The 23,389-nt window shown below is 35.6% G+C and overlaps 1 protein-coding gene across 11 annotated transcripts in view; it reads right to left on the bottom strand.

Annotated features, from left to right (window-relative positions):
• SUGCT (succinyl-CoA:glutarate-CoA transferase) overlaps positions 1–23,389 on the bottom strand; it is a 976,712-nt gene that overhangs the window by 204,188 nt on the left and 749,135 nt on the right. The window contains exon 13 of one of the 11 annotated variants that reach the window (XM_054563907.1): positions 13,322–13,420. The exons of the other annotated variants lie outside the window; for them this stretch is intronic. Within the exon in view, the coding sequence (XP_054419882.1) occupies positions 13,397–13,420 (24 nt within the window). The 3' untranslated portion in view covers positions 13,322–13,396. Of the gene's footprint in view, positions 1–13,321; positions 13,421–23,389 lie in introns of those variants that run through there. 11 annotated transcript variants of the gene reach the window in all.

The raw sequence follows: 23,389 nt of genomic DNA, 5'->3' as shown, positions 1-23,389 counted from the left end.
GGGGCAAGGGAAAGTGGAGGGGGGGGAGGCAGAGTGAAATGTATTTGAAAATATAAATTAAAATAAAATTAAAAAAAATAAAAATAAAGATAAAAATAAAAATAAAGCTTGTATAATTAAAAAAAAGTTATTTTAAAAAAGCCTCTAATAAAGACAGAATCCTAAAAACAAAAAATCATCTCATATGACTCAACACAAGGAAGACAAACAATCTAAAAAAAAATGGGCAAAGGACTTCAATAGACACTTCTCTGATGGGGGGTCCCTGTTAAAGCATCAGATATGGGGTGCCCCACGTTGGACACCGGATGAAGGAGGTACCACGTCCTGTGCAGAGTTGGGATGGTTCCCAACAGTTCTTCATGGAGGACATACTGATGGCCCATAGACATCTGAGAAAATGCTCAACATCACTAGCCACCAAAGAGATGCAAATTAATACCACAATGAGATATTACCTCACATCAGTCAGAATAGCCATCATTAATAATTCAACAAACAACCAAGTGCTGGTGAGGATGTGGAGAAAAGGGAACTCGTGCACTATTGGTGGGAAGGCAGATTGGTGCAGCCACAATAGAAAACAGTATGGAATTTCCTTAAAAAATGAAAAAACTGCCTTTTGACCTAGTGATTCTATTGTTGGAACTATACCCTAAGAATCCTGAATCACCAAGTCAAAACAACTTAAGCATCCCTATGCTCATAGAAGCACTATTTACAACAGCCAAGTGCTGGAAACAGCCTAAGTGCCCATCAGTAAATGAGTGGATCAAAAAACAGTGCTATGTTTACACAACGGAATACTACACAGCAGAAAGAAAGAAGAAACGCCTACCTTTTGCGACAGTATAGATACAACTAGAAAATGTTATGCTAAGTAAAATAAGCCAATCAGAAAAAGACAAATATCATATAATTTCACCTATAAGAGGAATTTAATTAACAAAATAAAATAACGAGCCAAATAGAACCAAAGGCATGGAAAGATGGAACAGGCTGATAGCTGCCAGAGGGGAGGAGATACAAGGGTTAGGGTAGAAAGGAGGAGAAGAGAAGAGTCAAAGAATGGGTATGAATGACCCATGTACATGGACAATGGTGTGGGGATTGACTGTGGAAGTGGGGGGTGGGCTGGGCAGAGGAGGGTAAAGGGGGAAAAATTGTGACAACTGTAATAAAATAGCAATAAAAAAATTAAAAACAAATGCCAGCTAGTCAAAATCAAGATTTTAATTTTTACAACATTGGGAGATCCCTTTTGGGGTCAATGTTCAATAAAAGCAGAATGAACTTGAACTTATATAAATATGAACCCCAAGAAACATCCAGATACATGTTGGTTATACCGTGGATACCAATGTCATTAATTTGAGCTGTGGGAATGCTTTCAATAAATGTGAGAACATGGCAGGGTGATGTTTTTTGAGGACTTGATATGGTAACTTCTATTTTCCACAGTTTAGAATGAAATGTTTTCAAACCTTGACTGAAAAGAGTACCACTTAGTAAAACTTTCCTGGTCATGGAAAGAGTAAATATTTTAACTGTATACATGTAACTGGGATTTGTGAAGAAGTGAATGTCAGTTAAAGTGTCATCAAGGTAAGATGAGAACTTCAAATTCTAATACTGAGTTATATGCTGAGCATTAGCCTCATGTAAAAAGCCAGATTTCCTTAGTTGGCCAACCTTTATTCCATGATTATATCTTCCAGCTGATGTCCCCAAATAATTTACACTTCTTCAGAGTCAGTACTGCATGGGAGCCAAACAGTTTGACCTCTGAAGTCCAAGGTTGCGTTTAAATCCATAAAATCAGGACTGTCAAGCTTTCAAATTTTTGCTTTTGTTCTTCTTACTTCCTACACCTGAATTACTTTCTTTTCTTATCCCATCCCTCATCCCTTTATCCTTTTATCCCAGCAAGCTTCTACCACTACCCTAAGAAAATGGCACATCTTTATTGTAGTTTTCCTAGACCACAGGAACATGTGTGTGCTACAAAGCAAAATGGTTACCTCCTTGGCATTCTTTAATTTCTCATAATCCTTTACCACTTAGCGCACTGTATCATAATATTTCTCTGCTCATCACCTAGTATAGTCTTAAGATATAATAGACACTCAGTGAGGTTTACTGAGAAAAATCATTAAAGCATAACAAATTTTGTATTAGTACCTCCTAGTTACGTGACCAGAAGCAAGACCTCTATGAACCTGTTTCTTCACCTATGAAATAGACTGTATTGCTATAAAAATTGTATGAGAAAGGCGTATAACATTTTTGCTGCATGGTGTACATTTAACAAATTTTTGTGTCTGTCTTGAATTTTGTGCATATTTCCTTCTCTTTATACTCCTCTTCCATTCTGCCACCTCACTCCACCACATTTCTCCTTTTAAGAACAGAAGGACGTACACAACTCTTGAGAGTCTGGGTAAAGGAGAATTATAATGACAGGTTTTAGGAGAGTCCCTCTAGGAAGTGACTAAGAGAAAGAGACATCCATTTGACTGGAATACCACAGCCCTGATATCAAAGATGGCCTTAGTATGGAGGTGAATGTAGGATTCTTAAGCTAATAAACTTTCATGATTTCTGGCCCCCTGACAAAGTTATCACCATCCTACAGTAGATATAGCAGGCTATTTTGGTTTGGCTCCATTAAATTGTTAATACTTTTAGCATGGTTATTCTGATTCCACACTCACCAGAAAGCAGGGCCTGCTATCTGGGGAGAATTATGGATGATGCTGAGTTTGATTCTTTCCAGACCCCTATGACTATGATATTTCACGTTCAGAAAATGGCATGGGTTTTGATTATGATCTTGCTGTGAGGAGAAAATTTTGGCCTATTTCAGACCTAGAAACAAAAAAAAAAAATTCTCCCACTCACAATAATCAGTCTTCTGAAGTTTACCACATTCACATATATTTTATCTTAGCATGAGATAATAATGACAGACCTTAACACATAAAACACATAAAAAATTTTTCTTGCATTTCCAATGAGAGGTCCAGATCACTCCAGGGCATCATCTAGCTTTGTTTTTTGTGTTTTATTTGTTTGTTTTCTTTTTCCCCTGCTCCTCTAGATTTCAGAGGCATTCTTTGAGATCCTAGTTTTCCAAAAGTAAGGACCCCAACCTCAGTTTTTCCTCAATCCTCCTCTCTGCCTCCAAAACGAAAAAGTCAGAAAACCCAATGCAAAAAGCCCAGGTATATTTGGTCTTGATGGACCTTGTCAGTGACCTTCTCAGTCACAATCTTTAAGTCCTCCTAAACATTCCAGCTTAAATATTTATATAAATAAATCTCCCTTACTGTCCATTAATGTGACTTACAGCAATACCAATCAAAATGTAGCTTTTCAATAATTAATATATAACCTAATTAACCATGGGAAAGAAGTGATCACTTAAGAAAAATAATATTTGACTTACAGAGCACATATAAAGGTGATTGGATAGAAAGCCTGAAATCTAAAACATTTTCTTGTTTTGAACTCTCTTTTGAACAGAAGTCAACTCACATCACAAAAATATTCTTGTTCATACACATAATAATACTATAAATACAAGTTTTAAAAAGAGCTTTAAAGCAATAGTCACAGACAACCAAATTGTAACCATTATTATGTTTACCATCTTGGCTCTACTCCCAAGCTCCACATGTTTTTGGCATCGTTTTTTGATTTAACAATAAGGGCTCAAAAATGAAGATTCCTTTTTTGTTGCTATTCCAAGTGCATGAGAGGAAAAAAAAAAACATTTATCTAAATACGAATTGAAACACTTTGAAGTATGGTAACCATATGCATCAATTCTCAGAAAGTAAAAACAAAATATTAATTTCCCTTTCTGTTGGAACACTTTAGGCTTCTGACAGGAAGAACTGATCCTATTAAGTGGTAATTTACAGTGGCTACTTATTGCTTAAATGTGGAAAATCCAGGAGAGGTAGATCATGGGAATTAAGGAAGGGAGTAACTTGGACAAAATAATATACACAGCTAATCCTCTCTGTATCATTCTTCCCCATCCAATTCCCCACCCACTTCCTCACCTTCCAACCTATCCACTCTACCCATCCCCACCACCTTACTCCAGCTACTCAGTTAAATGAGAAAAATCCAGCACAGTTTGCTACAAGAATTTGAGTTGCAGCAAACAAACTTGGTCTATTTGCAAGAAATAAGCCTTCTGCTGTGGTTTCATCTCATTCATTACAGGATTCCAGCATTATTCGCTGCTTTTGCTATATGGTGCCCTTCACACAGTGAGAAGGAAGGAACTATTGATAAAAAGAAAGTTTTTATGGAAGGCCTGCAGGACCCCAACAGAAAGAATCCATCTGAAATTTAAGAGGATAGCTATCCCATTAATGTTCTTTACTTCTCTTAGGAAATTATAATAATCTTCCTTACCCATTGAGAGCAACATTCTAAACAAACTATGCTGTTCTTTTTGCTTAGAAATCTATGATTTTTTAAAAAAATTCAGATGTAAAGATAGAAGATGTTGAGTTCCATTACAGTGGTACCTCAGTACTCGTTAATTCGTTCTGAAACTCATGATGCGTGCCACAACCTACGAGTACCAATGAATTTTTACCATAAGAAGTTTTCTCTTGCAGGGTGGCATGGTGACTCACTTATCAAGGTCTAGCAAGTGCTTTAAGTCCCGAGCAAGCACTAAGTGCTGAAACATTCTTTTCTTGTCAAAATGCAATGAGTATCACGTTTGATGAGGTCTGAAGCCAATGAGTACAGAGGAATGACTTATATTTACTTTCCCCAGTAGTTGAGGGCTCATCATTTGCCATTAAGTGGAAACTTAAGTCTTCTGTAGATGTCTGCTTTTCCAATTACTTAATAAGCTTAAAACGAGCACACACAAAGGGAAAAATTCAGGGTGGTGAAAAATTGTAATAGGGACAGATGTGATTGTGGCTTTCTGAGTAAATCTTGCTTACAACATTAAAAAAATATATATAGTTGGGTTTTTTTCCTAATGGAATTAAATAGGTTCCTTTCTATCTTCATTAACAAACTCTATAATGAGGAGTCAATATATAAAAATCCCACTCCAGCCCACAGTCCTTTAAGTTAGACTTTATTTTTTTTAAGATTTTGTTTATTTATTTTTAGAGAGGGGAAAGGAGAAAAAGAGGGAAACACCATTGTGTGGTTGCCTCTTGAGTGCCTCCTACTGGGAACCTGGCCTGCAACCCAGGCATGTGCCCTGACTGGGAATTGAACCAGTGACCATTTGGTTCACAGGCCAGTGCTCAAACCACTGACCCACACCAGCCAGGGCTAAGTTAGCTTTTAAATAAATCCATTCCATTGCAGAATTCCATAGTGGGACTTTAGAATGTTTACTCCCTCCAAAGATTCTTTAAAATGTGAATATACAATTTACTTAATCTTATATACAACTGATTTTAATCTAAACTTATTTTTATCATATAAATTTTATATAATGTAATATGTGAATATATTATACAAATGCTATGTACACACAAAACAGTAACAAAAAAATTTCATTGCAGAAAATCTGGAAAAATGCAGAAAAAATTTGGGAGGTCAAAAATTACTCATAGTCTCAATCTCAATCATAATTAGTATTAATATTTGTGTATGTTTCCATCCAAATTTTTTATTTTGAATATTGCTTTTACTAAAAGTATGCTTTTGATTGTAATCAAAGAATCTTGCTATCTACTTTTTAAAATTATATACATTTTAGTTGTTTGATGTTAATCTATTATTTAGATATATCTACTTTGGGGTTTGGGAGTTGTTTTTAATTTTAGCAAAAATTACAGTGACTACTGGGAACAACACCTGGTTTTTGTTTTGTGGGGATGCACTGAGAGGCCCATGGCTAGCAGTTTTTGAAGCATCTCACTTTAGGTCTCTGGCAACAGAGACTTTCTTTGGACTCTGCAGATCCAAACGGAAAATTGAGTCTCTAATGTAATGCCAAATGTACATGAGCAAGAAGATTCAGTCTACTGGACCAAGATCTATTGTGCTCTGGGAGGCTTTACTTATATTTCACTAATATTTACTCGCCATAAAGTTAAGATTACTACCAAGATTTTGTGTTTTAAGATACCTTCCAAATTTTCTTAACATCTTGAATGCACAATAAATTTTACTGAAGAATGAATAGTTCCATGTTACCAAATTACTTCTTTGGTAAATATGAACAAAAGAACATTTATGGCCCTGTCATTCCAAATCTCGCAAAAGAAATGGACAAGAATAATTTATCTTCACTATTTCCAAGTATAGCCACCTCTCCTTTGCTTGAGACTTGCTAACTTATGGAACCTGAAAGATGCCATGGGGATGCTCTCAGAGGATCTTGAGCCTCATGAGAGTGTTGCTAAGATATTTGACATAAGCCTTATGAGGTATATGGGGTAAAAATAATTAAAAGTAGAAGCTAATGTTCACGTTTAATCCAGAGATTACTGAAGAAGGGAAATCTGTTATAGCAGCCCAAGTCAACAGAGAATGAAGCAGTTGCAATATTGTATAGTGTTTGTGTGGGGAGAAAAAAAAATATATATATATAGGCACCTCCAATCACTTCCCCCATGAAACTCTGAGAATTGAAAGAGGAATTCAATTGTACCTGGGCTCCTCAAGAAGGAGCAAGGAGATTAAAGGTGATATGAGAGCTACGGGGCTGCCAAGAGTCTACCAGAAAAATCTAGAAGGCATTGCAGATAAAAAAGGGTGGGTGGAGCATCACCCACTTCTGATACAGCAAAGAGAGATTAATCTTTCACTCTGAGAGGGATCTGGAGTAAACTTGAAAGTCTCCACAAGAAATCATCACTACTATATCAGAAGAATCTACCAGTGTCAGAGAAAATAGAACAGAATCAGAAACAAGAATACATGTACCCTGATGTCAGGTCTCTGCTTCCCTATCCTTCCTCTTATGCCTTACTTGGAGAGAGACAATTAGACATGATAGGTGGAACAGAAATTCTTATTGTCACTCTCTCCAAATTCCACACAAAAATGATATCCTTTTTTAAAGGATACACCTAGAATGACAGAGAAAATAGGAGAGGAAGTGACAGATAAGAGATGGTAGCAACATTTTATAAGCTGAAAATTCAGTGAATGAGTGGTCATTAATTTAGAGATACAGAGTTGAAACTGCAGATTGGAGGGTAAGGAAGCCATGATAAACAAGACTGTTTAAGCTGAAAAATCCTAGAACTGGAAGCACCAGCACCTCAGAAAAATGGGGATGCAAGTTAAAGCTGAAAACTAAAGCATCCGTAGATAGTTGAGTACTGACTGTCCCTCCCCATACTTTCTGGAGAGACTGAACACCATCTATAGATGAGGACAAAAGTGATATTCCAAAAGTGATAAACTGGATGATTATGTAAGTAGCTGCATGGCAATAATGAGATTGCCTAGTCTCCTTCCTCCACTTGGCTCCTATAACACAGACAACCAGGCATTAATCCCATAGGCAAAGATTTGTAGGATTCTCTCTAAAGAACTGAACAGATCAAGAAAATAGATCTGCAAATGCTGATATTTGGGGTCCCTCAATGCAAAATCATTCTTATCAGATAATAGTTAAGAACTACTAGTCAACAAGCCATGTCTTCACATACAAGCTTCCAGGCAGCTTTTGAGTGTCACATTCTTCAATATTGATAGCTAATGCTGTCTTTCTATGGGCATTCCAAGCACTTTTCACACAAATTTAGTCCTTCATACATATTAATGTTCTACACATGTACACATAAATTTAATCAGCAAAACAACTTTATAAAGTGCCATTATTATCCTTATTTTTCAGTAAAGAAACTGAGACACATAAACACTAAGTAACTTGCTCAAAGTCACAAACTATTAAGTAATATGGCCAGTTTCACAATCTTTCAATTTGGACCTAGAGCCCATACTTCTATTCTCTAACTCATAGCACCTCAAAGAAAACTACAGACAAAGTTAAGAAAAAAAGGAAAAGGGGGGAAATGGAAACAAGCAACAAGGAACCCCAAAAAAAGTATAAGTCAAATATAACATATTTACTTTATTTATCTACTCATTACATCCATTTAAAAATAAAAGATGCCTTCTCATTCAAAAGACAAGAAAATATGGGAGTAGAAGATTTAACAGGTGAGCTAAAAATGGAATAGAACTAAAAGGCACAGATAGAAAACAGCAGAGAAAACTAAGATGATGTATCTAGAAAATAAGAACAGATCAAGCTGTGATCATGAAATCATCAAAGAAAAAAAACAAGAAAACTTCCATATTGAAAGAGCCCATGAATATCCAACTAGCATAATGATGCACACAAAAGATTCACACAAAGTCACATTGGTGAAAAATATTCAGCCACCAGATATAAAAAGAATATTTTGAAAGTTTCTGGAAAGGAAAGAAAATACAATCAGAAGACAAAGAATTAGAATGAAATTAGGCATCTCAATAGCAACTCTAAAAACAGAAGACAATAAGTGACACCTAACCAAATAGCAATCAAAGGTGAAAATAAAATAAAATAAATGAAGACTTTCCAACATGCAAAGTCTTAATAATATTAATTATGTCCCATGTGTCTTTTTCTAATAGGAAGACTGGGTTCTAGAAAATAGCCTTACGTCGGTGATGAAGGGAGGCTTCAGTAAGTGACTTGAATAGTAGGACTATAGAGAATTAATCCAAATCAGAGAAACAGAGTGTGGTAGGCACAAGTGTCATGCCTTAATCTCTGGGATCTGAGATGTTACCATGTATGGGAAAAGTATAAATGTAATTAAGGTTATATATTACCTTGTTGTGAGGAGATTATCCTGGATTATCTAGCAATACAATTTAATCACAGGAGGGTTTAGCAGTGGTGAACCTTTCCTGACTGCAGTGAGAAATGCAACATGAGAAGGGCTCAACCTACCCTTGTGTTTTGACAATGAAGGAAGGCTACCATAAACCAAAGAGTAAAGTAGCTTTTAGAAGACAACAACAGCTGTCAGCTGACAATAAGGCAAAAGATGAGGGACCTCAATCTCACAACCACAAGGAAATGAATTCTGCCAACAGCCCAGATGAACAAGTAAATGGATCGTCCCATGAAGTCTCCAAGAGAAATGCAGCCTCCTGACATCTTGGTTTTAGCCTCGTGAGATCCATATCAGATTTCTGACCTACAAAATTGTTAGATAATATTTTTATGTTGTTTTAATCCATTATACTTGTGGTAATTTGTTATGGCAACAATAGTAAACTAATACAGATCTCCAACTCCTAAACCAATTTATGCAGTTACTATCAATGGGAGAACCTTAGGTGATGAAGGTTGAGAGTGAATGTGGACACTCAATAGACTTGATAAATAATAAATTTAAAATTCACCAGAGAAACTGTCTTATTTTTTCAATACAAATGACAAGTGTTATTTTGATATTTTGCAAGTGCAAGTTAAGCAATGGAGGATCTACCTACCAAATCACAGAATGATCAATAATTTAAACATAAATAAGATGTCTGAAGGTTCTCAACAGTGGAACAAGAACTTTAAACAGCCAATTTTTTTTCCACATTCTTTTAGAGCCATTCCTATCAAGTCTATCCAAGTCAATGAGATGTGTTTATGATGGAATATAAATATTTATAAACACCCAAGATAAAAGCACAGTCTCTGATTTCATGAGTAAGTCCTGCAAAAAGGAGTTAGTCTTGAGTACAGGTGACAGTATGAAAAACTAGCCTACTCAGTCATCTTTGCAGCAACATGAGCAGAAGTTTTGGAGTTAAATAAAGTTAAACTAAAGATGCAAACTGCCCTTTACTTTTACCAGACAGACAGCAAATGAGAAAAATAGCTCTGATCTTTTTCTTTTCACTTTTTAATGTGGGAAATATTTTAATTTTCACCCAAGGATATACTTATTGATTTTAAAGGAGGAGGGAGAGGGAGAGAGAGTGAGAGAAAGAGAGAGAGAAACATTGATCGGTTGCCTCTAGTATGTTCCTGAACCAGGGACCATAACCACACCCACAATCCAGGCATATATCCTGACCAGGAATCAAACCCACAACTTTTTGGTGCACAGAATGGTACACCAACCAACTGAGCCACCCTGGCCAGGGAATTTTTTTAAATTGAGATATAATTGATGTGTAACTCTGTATAAGTTTAAGAGGTAATACATGCTGCTTTGATAACATATATTGCAATATGATTACCACCATAGTAATAGCTAACATCATATAGCATAATTAACATTTCTTTTTTGTGGTGAGAATATTTAAGCTCTAGTTATAATACAGTATTACTGACTACAATCACTATGCTGTATAGTGGATCTCCAAAATTCATTCATCTTCTCATTTTAAGTTTGTACCCTTTAACCTCCATCTCTCAATTCTCCATCCCCAGAACCTGAAAATACCAAACTACTCCCTGTTTCTACAATCGTTATGTTTCTATGAGTTCAACATTTTTAGATTCCACATACAAGTGGAATAATACTGTATTTGTTTGTCTGTACCTGACATATCTCACTTACCATAATGCCCTCAAGGTTGTCACAAATGACAGAATCTCCTTCATTCTCATAGATCAATAATATTCATATATAAGTAAATGTATGTGATATATATATATTTATATATTCATCTGTGAATATATATATCACATGTCTTTGCATTGTAAATAATGCTGCAATAAATATGGAATGCAGATGTCTTTTCGATATTCTCTTTTTAGTTCCTTTGGATATATACCCAGAAGTGAGGTTGCTGGATCACATGGTAGTTATATTTTTAATTTTTTGAGGAACCTCCATACTATTATCCATGGTGGCTACAGCAATCTGCATTTCCAAGAGAACACAGGGGTTCCTTTCCTCCACATCCTTGCCAACACTTTCTATGTCTTTTCTTCTTGATGGTAGCCATTTGTACAGGTATGAGGTGATATCTCGTGGTTTTGATTTGTGTTTCCCTGATGATTAGTAATGGAGAGCACCTTTTCATGATCCTCTTCTTAACTATAATGTTAAAGACTTTTGGGATTTACACAGAATAATTGGAAAACTGCTTTTCTTAAAATATGTTTTCTCAGAAAAATCTAGGTTGTTTTTTAAGCATAAAAGTAATCTAAACTAAATTTTAAAATAATAAGCTATTTTTTTGGTGGATATTTAGGAATATATTTTCTTTTTTAATTAATTAATTTATTTTTTCAAATACATTTGTCTCTGCCTATCCCCCACCACTTTTGGAAAGTAATAAGCTATTGATAATAAAGCAATAAAATAAATTGACAAACTACAAAATACAAAGGTATCTTATTTCTTCTACTGACATGCTACAAGGTCCAAAACCTTTTGAAAGAATAACAGTAATAGAAATAGAATTGACCCTTTTAATTTTCACACAATACATGGGCTCTTCATTTTCAAATCATTTATGTTTGGAGACATCAAAAAATTAAAAGGACTAAAATGAAATAACTTAGGGCTACATTTTGCAAAATAAAGAAAAACAATTTTCAAGACAAGTAAAAACAAACAAAATACAAAATTCCAGAGAGAGTAAAGGGACTTTTTTGTCTTTTGCTTCAGTTTTCTATAAAGGTTTCCTCAAGGTCCCTAGTACCTGAGATGTGTTTACAGAGGAAGAGCAGAATGTTTTGAGGTTAATGTCCCTTTGCTAGTAGAAAGTTGCTCACATTTAATATTGTACTTAAGTTTAAAGAAAATGTGTGGTCTTTCCTAATGTAAGTGTGGATATTGCCTCATGTTGAATGGGTCATGGTAATAAAATGGCATGGTGTTTCATCTCGTTATTCATTACTGTCCCTAGAGCCTCACTTACTGTACTACTACTTTAATAGATCACCACCCCCAAATGGAAGGACTATGGCTACCCTAACCACATATCCCAGATTTAGACCTGGGAACTATGGTTACCGTAGCCAAAGAGAACATAGAAAATTCAGAATGGGAGATATGTAATTCCTGATTATAAATGATGTTAAAAATTCCCTCGAGATTGAGATTTTACCACTGTGAAACATGGTATTCTCCTCCACACACACACACACACATAAAACCTCATAGAAACAAGGAAGAGTTATATCCCTAGATGGGGAGATGTGGGTAATATGATTACCTTTGACAACAGAATGTACACTGGGACTTTGAAGGCAAAACTGTTAGTCCTTTTACTTTTGTTTTACTTCTTTTGTGGGTGTGCAATCCTTTTTTAAACATTTGGTCTGCATATGGATAGACCTGTGAGTTTAAATGGCCTAATGAGCCTCCGACAGACTTCGAAGTAACACTCATGAATAAGCCAAAGAGTCTCAGATGCTAACATTTACTGTACTAAATTGTTTTTCTGCTTGCTGATTTTTTCGCCTTTTAAAAGTTAACACTTTTTGTATATAATATACTCTGAATTTTTTGCAGGTGTTAAACAGCTGACTTTAATTTTTTTAAAGTACAAAATCCATCTATTACCAAACCAAAAAAAAAAAAAAACTATTTTTTTTAGGTTATTTTGACAATAAATCCTTCCTCTTTATTCTGTCCTAGAAAAGGGGTTGCATTTCTCTGTAAAAATGAACTTTCTGTAAAGTTTATTCTGTAAAAATAAACTTTAAGACATGACCTCACATAGACTTGCTCCTTAAAAAGCTGATGGGTTCAAAATGTGACATTATATTTTCTGTTCTCAAAACATTTAATTTACGATGGAGGGACACATATTAGCAATAATGGTTTAAAAATAAAATATTGTTATGGTTTTGTTAATGGCACAAATGCTGTGGTATGGCAAGTGGCTTTAAGTTAAGGTATTGTCCAGACTAGATATGAAAATCCTATCATGAAAAACACTTGAGTAAAAAGAGACTTTAAAAAGGAGGGGAAATTTAACAGACAACTAAAGTTGAATTCATGAGGGGCTTGGCTGTGAATTCAGGTCTCTAACATCTGGTATTTTTTATTATAAAATTTCCTATGTAATTGCCACTTACTCAACTAGTTATCTTCTGTTGTTCATGCCAGACAAAGTGTCATTTGTTTTCAGCTACCAAAGCAGGGGCTAAACCATCAAAGTAGGAGTAAAGTAGGAAAAGTTGACTAGAGTACTACTCATTTTTTTGGTTTTTTAAATTTTGCATTTTTAAATCATGTTTATTCTATTAAAGTTGTCTCAATTTTTCCCTCTTTACCCACACCACCCATCCCACCCCCACCCCTCGCTCCCACAGTCAATTCCCACTCTGTTGTCCATGTTCATGGGTCATTCATACATATTCTTTGTCGAGTCCCTTCTCCTTCTTTCCACCATTGTCCTCATTTCCCATCCTTTCTGGTCACTCTCAGTCTGCTCCATGTTTCCATGCCTGTGGTTTATTTTGTTCATTAGTTTATTTTGTTGAATAGATTCCACGTATAGGTGAGATCATATGGTATTTGTCTTTCACCACCGGGCTTACCTCACTTAGCTTAATATTCTCCAGTCCCACCCACGTTGTCACAAAAGGTAGGAGTTCCTTCTTTCATTTTTCTTTCTTTAAATTGCAGACTTTATTTATTTATTTATTTATTTATTTTTAATTTATTTTAAATATCAAAATCCATTATAAAATATTAAAAAATTTAAATCCATTATAGAATCTCAGCAATTAAAACAACAAGACATCAGCACAGAAATAATCAAGTAGATCAATGAAATAAAATGAACATTCTAGAAACAAACATATCTGTCTAACAATATATGATTAAATGGATATTTCAAATCAATGGGGAAAATAAGTCTTATTCAACAAATAAGATGCATGGACCACTATTACTTGAAATAAAACAAACATAGAGCCCCATTCACACATTAAAAAAATATTCAGGTGAGTTAAAAATCAATATGTAAAATCTAAGATGTTATAGGAGAAATACAAATATTTTTCTTACCCTTAAGTAAAATATTCAAACCCAGAAGTATAAAGTAAAATACTGACAATATGACTATATTAAACATTTAAGACTATATAGTAATATACATTAAAAAAGTTGAAGAATGAGTAATACAATAGGAAAGTATTTGCAACACATCTAAAAAAGGGTTAATAAGGTTTTTTTAGGGAAAATATTTTACAAACATTTAATCAAAAAATGGATAAAGAATACCAAAAAGTCATTTAAAGCTTTTTTAAAAATAATAGAAACAGGCAAGAAATACATAAAATCAAGTTTAGTTTCAACAAATAATAAAGGAACAATTAAAATAACACATCATTGTCACAATCAGATTAATAGTATTAAAAATATTGGTAATATCAAGTATTGGTGAGTGTGAATGGAACTAGGTATTCATAAATTCTTTTTCTTCATCTTCTTAGAGCAGTCCCTTTAGCATATCTTGCAGTGCTGGTTTGGTGGAGGTGTATTCTTTTAGCCTTCTTTTGCCTGAGAAACTCCTTATTTTGCCTTCCATTTTAATGGAGAGTCATGCTGGGTAGAGCAGTCTTGGTTGCAGGCCTTGGCTTTTCATGACTTGGAATATTTCTTGCCATTTCCTTCTGGCTTGTAGTGCTTCTGATGAGAAGTCAGCTGCTAGCCATATCGGGGCCCCCTAATATGTTACTATCTCTTTCTCCCTTGCTGCCTTTAGGGTTCTCTGTTTGTATTTGATATTTGCTATTTTAATTATGTGTCTTCGAGTGGGCCTCATTGGGTTCCTCTTGAGTGGGACCATCTGCGCTTCCTGGACTTGGGTGACTTTTTTTCTCCTCCAATGAAGGAAGTTTTCCATCATTATTTTTTTCAAATAGGTTCTCTATCCCTTCCCCCCTCTTCTTCTGGTATCCCTATTATACAGATATTATAACATTTCAAGTTGTTCTGCAGTTCCCTAAATGACTCTTCATTCTTTTTTAGTCTTTTTTGATTTTCTTGCTCTTTCTGGGAGCTCTTTTCTACCTTTTCCTCCAGCTTGCTGATTCAATCCTCTGCCTCTCCAGCTTGCTTTTTATTCCTTCCACTATGTTCTTCAATTCAAATATTGTATACTCCATTTCCTCTTGCCTCTTATTGATAGTTTCTGTGTCCTTTTTCATGCTGATATAGTTTGCATTAAGTTCCTCGTAGTTTCCCTGCAGTTTTTGGTAATTCTCTCTGAGCTCACTGAGCTCATTGAACTTCCTTAGAACCATTGTTTTGAACTCAATATCTGATAATATACTTGCCTCTATTTCATTTAGTTCTCTATGTAAGGATTCCTCCTTTCCCTTCAACTGGGGCGTATTTCTTTGTCTTCCCGTTATTTGTGAGACTCTTCTTTTTTACTTCTGCTTCTTAAATTGATCTGTCCTGACGTCCTAACTTTGTGGTGTGAACTTCTATGGTAGGAGACTGCTGGGGTGTTTTTTCCTGGATCTGCCTCTGATGATGTCAGATGTTGCCCTGTCTGCCCTTAGGCAGTCTATTCAAGACTTCCAGGAATCTACTATCTGTGGCTGTCTCCTTCAACTGTTAATCTGGCCACTCTGCACTCAGCAGGCAGCTTAGACACCGCAGTGTGAGGCTGAGTCTCTCCTGAGGGCCGGGCTATTGTGTCCTCTCAACTGTTGTCACTCAGGGGAGTGCTTTGCCTAAGCAAGATGGCTGCTGCCATATCGGGGAGGAGTCAGCACTGGGATCCTGCCAGCCACTCTCTCAGTTCTTTCCCCAAAGCCTCCTTCCCCAATCTCTCCTCAGGCATCTCTAGCCCACTCTGCCCTCGCCTTTGCCAGAGACCATGGTAAATGGCTGTAAATAAAAGTTTATGCATTGGCCCTTTAAACGGCTCTTTGTGTCTCCAGTCACCTGTCTCTGGCTGAGAGCAATCCTGCTGCTTTTTGCAGCTGTCTGTTATCTGTGTACTTTTTTGGGCTTTAAGTGTTGTAGGCTAGAGATTCCTGCATATGGTTGAGACCCCGCTCATCTCATGTGGATCCAACTGGCTGTTTCAATGTCCTATGGGTGCTGCCCTCCATGGGTGCCCTATCCACCTTCTCAGTTCTTTGATGCACTCCTTACCAGTTAGGTTGTGCTGAAGCTGATTCTTCTGTCTCTCTGAGGTTATAAGGCTCCTCTCTCTCTATTGTTCAGTTATTTGTTCCAGGTGATTTCACCACAATTTAGTTGTAATTCCAGATTGGTCCTGGGAGGAGGTCAGTGAGACTTTCACTCAGTCCTCCACCATCTTGATTCTCTCCATTTAAAAAAATATTTGTTTAAATCCTCCCCCCGAGATATGCTTATTGATTTTTTTTGGGAGGGGGGAGAGAGAAATCAATGTAAGAGAGAAACATTGATTAGTTACCTCCCATATTCACCGTGACCAGGAATTGAACCTGCAACCTAGGCATGTGCCCTACCAGAATCGAACCCACAACCTTTTGGTGTACAAGATAACTCTCCAACCAACTTAGCCACCAGGCCAGAGTGAATACTACTCATTTTTAATAAAGGAACTTGGCTCAGTTGAAGGGACTGGCATAATAAAGGGTACTTGTATGTGGTGGGATGTGACCTTGTTCAGCTTTCCAATGAGTGGTTTTTATGAGATTGTAACTTTCTTTAAAATACTTCAGCATAGATAGGTGATGTATCCACATGTGTTACATTTCATCTATACCTCTGGGCTGGCTATCTGTGCTAATCATGAGTGCACACCCCAGGGGTGGTGAGCTAGCATGAGAAAGATCTTAATCAAAAGGCCAACTCCAGATGAAGTTATCATAAGATAGCTTTAACTATCTTCAAATCTGATATATACCAGGGACTTTGCCACTAGTATAATGGATATTGCAAATATTCTTTAGTCAGTGAAATCAGTGGCCATATATATTATAAAAATATTGTAGAGGCATTTATACCTTCAAGTAAACAAAGTTTAGAGATATGTTAAGCTTAAAAGCTGGAACCCCTCAGAATGGGAGCCTGGACTCTGAAGAAGTCTTGTGTTCAGCCCTGATTTGAAGAATTGTTGGTCACCACTATCTTGAACTACAGTTCCTAAAGTCAACCAGAAAGAACCTGAAAATTAATGATAACTAAATTGGCTAAGGTTCTTTTACGCTAATGGTTAAAGGACCTTCCTAAAAGCCTAGGCAAGTAAACCAAATTGGTTACAATTTGGGTTTATTGGATCAAATTGCCTTTACTTTCTTCTGTAAGAAAAATATGTGTTAAAATTCAAAACTTTATTTAAAACATCATAGATCCTGTGGTAGATATACCATATGAGCAGACCATCCCTGGAAAAAATAATTCATGCTATTCATTCTGTTATCGGCATGGAGTTTTTCTTATGATTTTCTTAAAAATCACCCAGTGATGTCTGGCTTTTTTTTAAGAAAATGTGTTCAGAATAAGAAAGCAGAAGATGCCATTCATGCCCTTTTCATGCCTATTTTCTTTATTTTGATGACTGGTAGTTTAGAAGAAATTTTTTCTAGTGATGTGACAAGGTATGGGTAACTATTTCTTGACAGCTAAATGCAACTCTAGATTGAACATCTCCTTTACTTCAGCACACATTCTTTCATTCCTGATAAGGAGCATAGAAAGCTGTAAAAATGTCACCATGGGTGTCAACAAAACTAAGGCAACCAACGATTCTCACCCTCTAGTGTTCAGAAGCTTGTGTGGTTTCCTCCCATATTGTATAGGTATGACCAGTGTGATCAATAGAATACAATAGAAGGATTGGTGTGTGAACTCTTAGAGTAGGTCATAAAAGATATTTGCAGATTCTTCTTTGATCCCTTGAATTCTTTGCTCTGTGGGAAGCCAGTCATCATGCTCTGTGAAGAGGCTTTCTGGGGAGGAAGAGAAGCCAATAGCCAACACCAACTGACCAACCACATCTATGAGCCACCTTAGAAGCGGACCCTGAAGCCCCCCCAAGCCTCCAGATGACTGCATCTGAGACTGTCGAGTCCCTACAAACTCATGGTAGACTTCAGAACTCCCATCTAAGTTGCTTCTGATTTCTAACCTAAACACAAGCTGTGAAAGATAGTAAACCATTTATTTTATTTAAAGTCCTATCATATCTTGCCATGAATGTGTGCGCTCATGTTTCTGTGCGTATTATACAAGGGATTACTATACCCCATGGTATGTAATCATCATACCCATGTATAATGAGCATCCTTATTTTTCCCTCAAAATTTTGGGCAAAAAAATGCACATTATACACAGTGAAATACAATATATTCAGGGGTAATTTACATAGCAATACATAACTAGTACATCTTCTCACCAAACAGCATTTTCAACTCCATTCTCTTCTGACTGTCTCCTACTATAGAGAATTTTTAAAGTAAAGTACTGGTTTTCTTATTAGCTTCCCTTGAATTAGAAGTGGCCATGGAGACTGTTCTGACCTATGAGATGTAAGGGAGAGACAACTAAGGGAGCTTTCTTTAAAAAAGGAACACATACAAACAGGGAATTTACTTATACAGTTCCTTCCCCCGTGTTTCTGCTTTGAACACATTGATGTCTAGGACTAGCTAGACATCAGGCAGTCCTAGGTGTCTAGCTATAGGAGGCAGCTAGCTATCTTACAGCTAGGACCCAGCAAGAATGAGGGCGAAAAACTAAGGGCGAGGGATTGCAGAGTAAACAGTGGAGAGCTTAGGTTCCTGATAACACTGCTGGCTAAGTGAACTAGTGCTAGCTACATCCTAGCACCTGTAAGTAATTAAAACAAACTATTTTTCTACCATGATTAACTGGAATTTCTATTACTTGCAGCTGATAGCATTCCTAATTGATGCAGCAAAATCTGCATCATGAGGAGGTGCTTTAAATAACAGAATCTAAAATGTAGAATTGGCTGAGGGTACAAGACAAGATATCAAGCTGTGAAATTCCAACTATTCCTACTAGAAAGAGTATCAACCTGGTTATGCAGTGATACAGCATTTATTTTAATGGTTGCCTGTTGAGATACTGAAAAAAAAAAAAAAAGATGCAGTGTTATGGGAAATGTAGAAAAAGTAGTGACAGCTGATTTTTTCCAAGCACTGTTTTGGTATGTTTCAGAACATTTAGAAAACTCACATGGGGAGGTAAGTAACTTCTATGGGTACTTCAGCACATGGCATACCAAATAATAGGACGTTTTTTACACATTACACAGCACATAGACACATACACATACTGAGTTGTCATTATTTTTAAAGCTTTGGGTTTGTATGATTGGTTTCCTATAACAATTTTTGGGTAACAATAGATACGTGAATTCAAAACATGAGAGGTTTCTTCTTTTGTCTTTCCTCTGCTTTGATAAATAACAAGTAAACTTTATGTAGATTTTGATATATTCTTTTCCCATTTTGCCCATGAAAGGGAAATAAAAACTTGCAAGGACAAGAACTCATAAAAATGCATTTTGCTTTATGTCCTATGATAAAATAACAATCACTAGAAAGATAATAGTAACCGTATCTTGATCCTGTACTAAGTTTTAAGCAAGTGTATGCATTATTTTACTCAATCTTCACAACTCTATTAAGTTTCAACAGTCCCTTTGTCAAATGAGAAAACTGAGAGTATGACTAAGTGAACCCAGCAACTATGTCCATGGGGCTCCAGAGCTTTTGCTCATATCACTATGCTGTAATGCCACCTAATGTTTCTACTATAGTTAAGTTATATATTTTGAATATTCTTCAATGCTGTATATTCCCTGAAGTGATTAGCCTCTGCTTCCTCACTAGACACCTTGGTTCTCCTCCAATATGACAGTAGTCACAGATATCTTTCTGAAGTCTAAACTTGTTCATGTTTATACTTTGGTTTTTAAAGGATTAAGTCAAAACTCCTTGGTAGACTCTTCTGAGTTTTGTGTCACTTGCCCATCACTTGCTTCCTAGTCTCAACTCTTAGCATTCCTCCCTGTTCTGACAGCTCCTTCCATCTCCCAACTCTCACTGTTCATTCAGTGTTCTGCCTATGCTAAATTTCTCCTACTTCCTTATGTTTTTTCAGTCCCAGACCTTTGCAGCCAATGCCTGCTCTGCCCAGACCACTTTCTCTGACCTTTGGCCAAGCTCACTCTTACCTGTCCTTCATCTTAGATATCACTTCTGAGGCACCTTGAGCTTCTATAAATTTCAGTCCTCATAGTTTTGTCTTCATCTCTCTCTTTGGTTGACTATATAAATAATTTTCATTATTGTGCTACCAGTGTTCAGTATAGGTTCAACACATTCATTCTTTAAGAAAGGATTGGATGGTCATTTAAAGCAAAATTGGTAAAAAAAAAAAAAAAAATCCATTCTAAAGAGCAAACGATTTTTAAGGAACAAAAGTGAAACTGTATTCTATTCATTAATTTATATTATGACTAGCACCTTTATCAAAGTAAAATAGTACTGGCACACTGCATGCTAACCACACTCACACAATTATACGCAAAATTCTGCTGGTTTCACAGATATAACAAAGAACCCAGGTGCCTGGTTTAACTAAAGTTGCATATGTAGCTACTCATTCTCCTCATAAGATATACCACATTTTCTATACATATTAATGTATGTGCATGTAGGAAATGTCTAATATATATACTATATAACATATGTAATTAAACATTAGAAAACTACATATATATATATAAAATTAAGTATAACTACCTAATATAACAGATTCTCTTTCAACTGTAGAGTTATGTCTGCCTAATTCATGTCTTATATCATCTTCCTCTACTAAGTAGACGACATTCAATCAAAAGTTGCTTTCCAAATATTTAGCACCCCACACCAACCACCTACTCCATGACCGAAAGAACTTCTCATCTTTGCGTCTTAAACAGCTGATTTGATTTTCAATAGTTTTTCACCAATATAGATTCTAATACTGCTCTGTACTTAAATGTTTCTCAAAGACTGCCCCTATATCAACTGCCTTATCCTTTAAAAAAATTCAACATGCCTGGATTTCCACTTATCTATATTTTAGCTATAGTGACTTTTTTGGCTTAGCTTAAAACTTGTAGTTTTTTATTTCTAGTTAAATGAATCTATGCTTTTGCAGAAAGTAAAGCACGCATGCAGAGGCCACAATTTCGGGTCTCCATCCAGCTCCTTCTCTTCAGTCGTTGATAGAGTTTTTCTGTGGCTATCAAATGGTTTACTATTATCTTTGGTTTTCAAAATTGTTTGTATTTTCCTATGTCTTCATGAGTATTTTAATAGAGAGTTGGGAAAGGGTATATCATGAAATGTGAATATCATGACATTTTGAACTGGAAGGCCCTCCCCATTCTTCAAAGAGCCTCTCCTTCTGCCTTAGGTAGCACTGACTGGCTGTGTTATTGGCAGTGGTGTCTAATGTAGGCAATAGGCCGTAATAGGAAGCTTGAACTAAAAGGTAAATAATGTTTCCACAGATTACATCCTGTGGTAAAAATCTCCATTGTATGCAGTTACTCCTTAAAGAAAAGTCATTCTTTCCAGGAAAACACAGAATTTAGTATTTTAATGACAAACTTCTTCTTTCAAAAAAAGAAAGAACAGTATCACATTTTAACGTTTCTTTCCTTAATAATATACTTTAATCTTTAACTATTTGTCCCCTTCACCTTAATTTTAGTGGAATTTTTGGATGTTTAACATCTGTGACTGGGTTTCACTGTTGTTATGGTTGTTGGGGTTGTTTGTTGTTGTTTTAAAGATTTTGGGAGAAAATGAATTTAGGGAATCAAAGAGATATCTGTAATTTCTAGATATCTGTAATACTTTTCAAGGTAGCAAAAAACTCCTTGCAAAATTGAAGGAGGAATTAGTTTTCTCCAAAAGGATAAATAAATTCAAAATGCATAGATTTTTTTGGTCATGAAACAAAATTGGCTCTAAAGCACAGGTAATTTTGTCTCAAAGATTGGTTTTATCAAAAAAAAACATGAAAAAATGTACCGCAGTTAATTCCTTTATATTTATTAAGTAATAGATGACTATAAAAGAAGTTTATGAATTGTATATTCCATATATATGTTGTACTTCAGTCAGAGATACTTTATTAGTGGTATATAATATGCTTCAGCTTTACATAATAGCCTTAAATAGAATCACAAAACTCCTCATTGAGAGTTTCATAAATAAAAAAGGAAAAAACTTTGATACAAGATTCAAATATAGATAGTGACTCAGTGGTGGTGGTGATGGGGGTTGTTGGCAGAGATGGAATAACACCCAAGAAGAAGAAACTGAACTCATGAAAGGTTAGAATTAGAAAAACAACATGGGCAGCAGAGCCTACAGGTACTTTTCAAGATATATTTAAGCACATAACAGTATTAGAATTTGTATTGGTGATAGTTAAAAATATAATTAAATAATTATGTAACTCTACAAAAAATCAAATCAATGTTTTAAGGGACAAAGATGAGAAACTCTCTCATCACAGAAAGGAAATGGTATGAAAAAGGAGATAAGAGATATGGAGGACAGAGATTCCAAAATTTAATCTAATAAATAGAATTTTTAAGACAAGAATTGAAGACAAATGAAATAAAACCAGTGGTGAGCTGTTGAAGAAAATTTCCTTTATCTGAATATTTAAATATGTAGTATTAAAGCAAATACTAACATTTACAAAAGACCAAGTACACTTCAGTGACAGAAAGCAGGCCAGTGGCAGCCAAGATTGGGGGGTGGGGAAGATGGCCTATAAAGTGGCAGGAGGATCTTCCTCAGGTGATGGAAATGTTCTGCATCTTGACTGTGGCAGTGGGTACACAGGTATAGATCTTTGTCAAAACCATAAAATTGTACACATAAAAAATGAATTTTATATGTATAAATTATACCTCAATGAAGTTTATTTTTACTAGAATTTTCTATTTGAGATAATTGTAGATTTACAGGTAGTTGTAAGAAATAATACAGACAGATCATAGGGTATCTTTTACCCAATTTTCACCAATCACAACATCCTGCCAAACTCTAGTAGAACATGATAACCAAGATAGTGACATTGATACAGTCAAGATTGATTCCATCACCACAGTTCCATAAACACAAGGATCCCTCATATTGCCTTTAGATACCCACACCCACTTCCTTTCTGACCCCAGCATCTCTTTAAAGCCTAGCAACTACTAATCTAGTCTCCATTTCTATAGTTTTTCTCATTTCACGAATGTATATTTTAAAATAATCATACATGTACACTTCTGGGATTGGCTTTTTATTTGCTCAGCATAAAGTCCTGGTCACCCATACAAATTACTGCATGTATCAAGTGTGCTGCTTTTTAAAAATACTCAGGGGAAAAACACATAACATAAAATTTACTATCTTAATCATTTTTAATTTTAC

Source organism: Pteronotus mesoamericanus, unplaced genomic scaffold, assembly GCF_021234165.1.
Source record: "Pteronotus mesoamericanus isolate MK-2021 breed Mesoamerican mustached bat unplaced genomic scaffold, CSHL_Meso_final scaffold_85, whole genome shotgun sequence".
In the NCBI taxonomy this organism is placed as follows: domain Eukaryota; kingdom Metazoa; phylum Chordata; class Mammalia; order Chiroptera; family Mormoopidae; genus Pteronotus; species Pteronotus mesoamericanus.
Note: the sequence above shows the minus strand (reverse complement) of the source record. Positions and strands in the feature narration are given on the sequence as shown.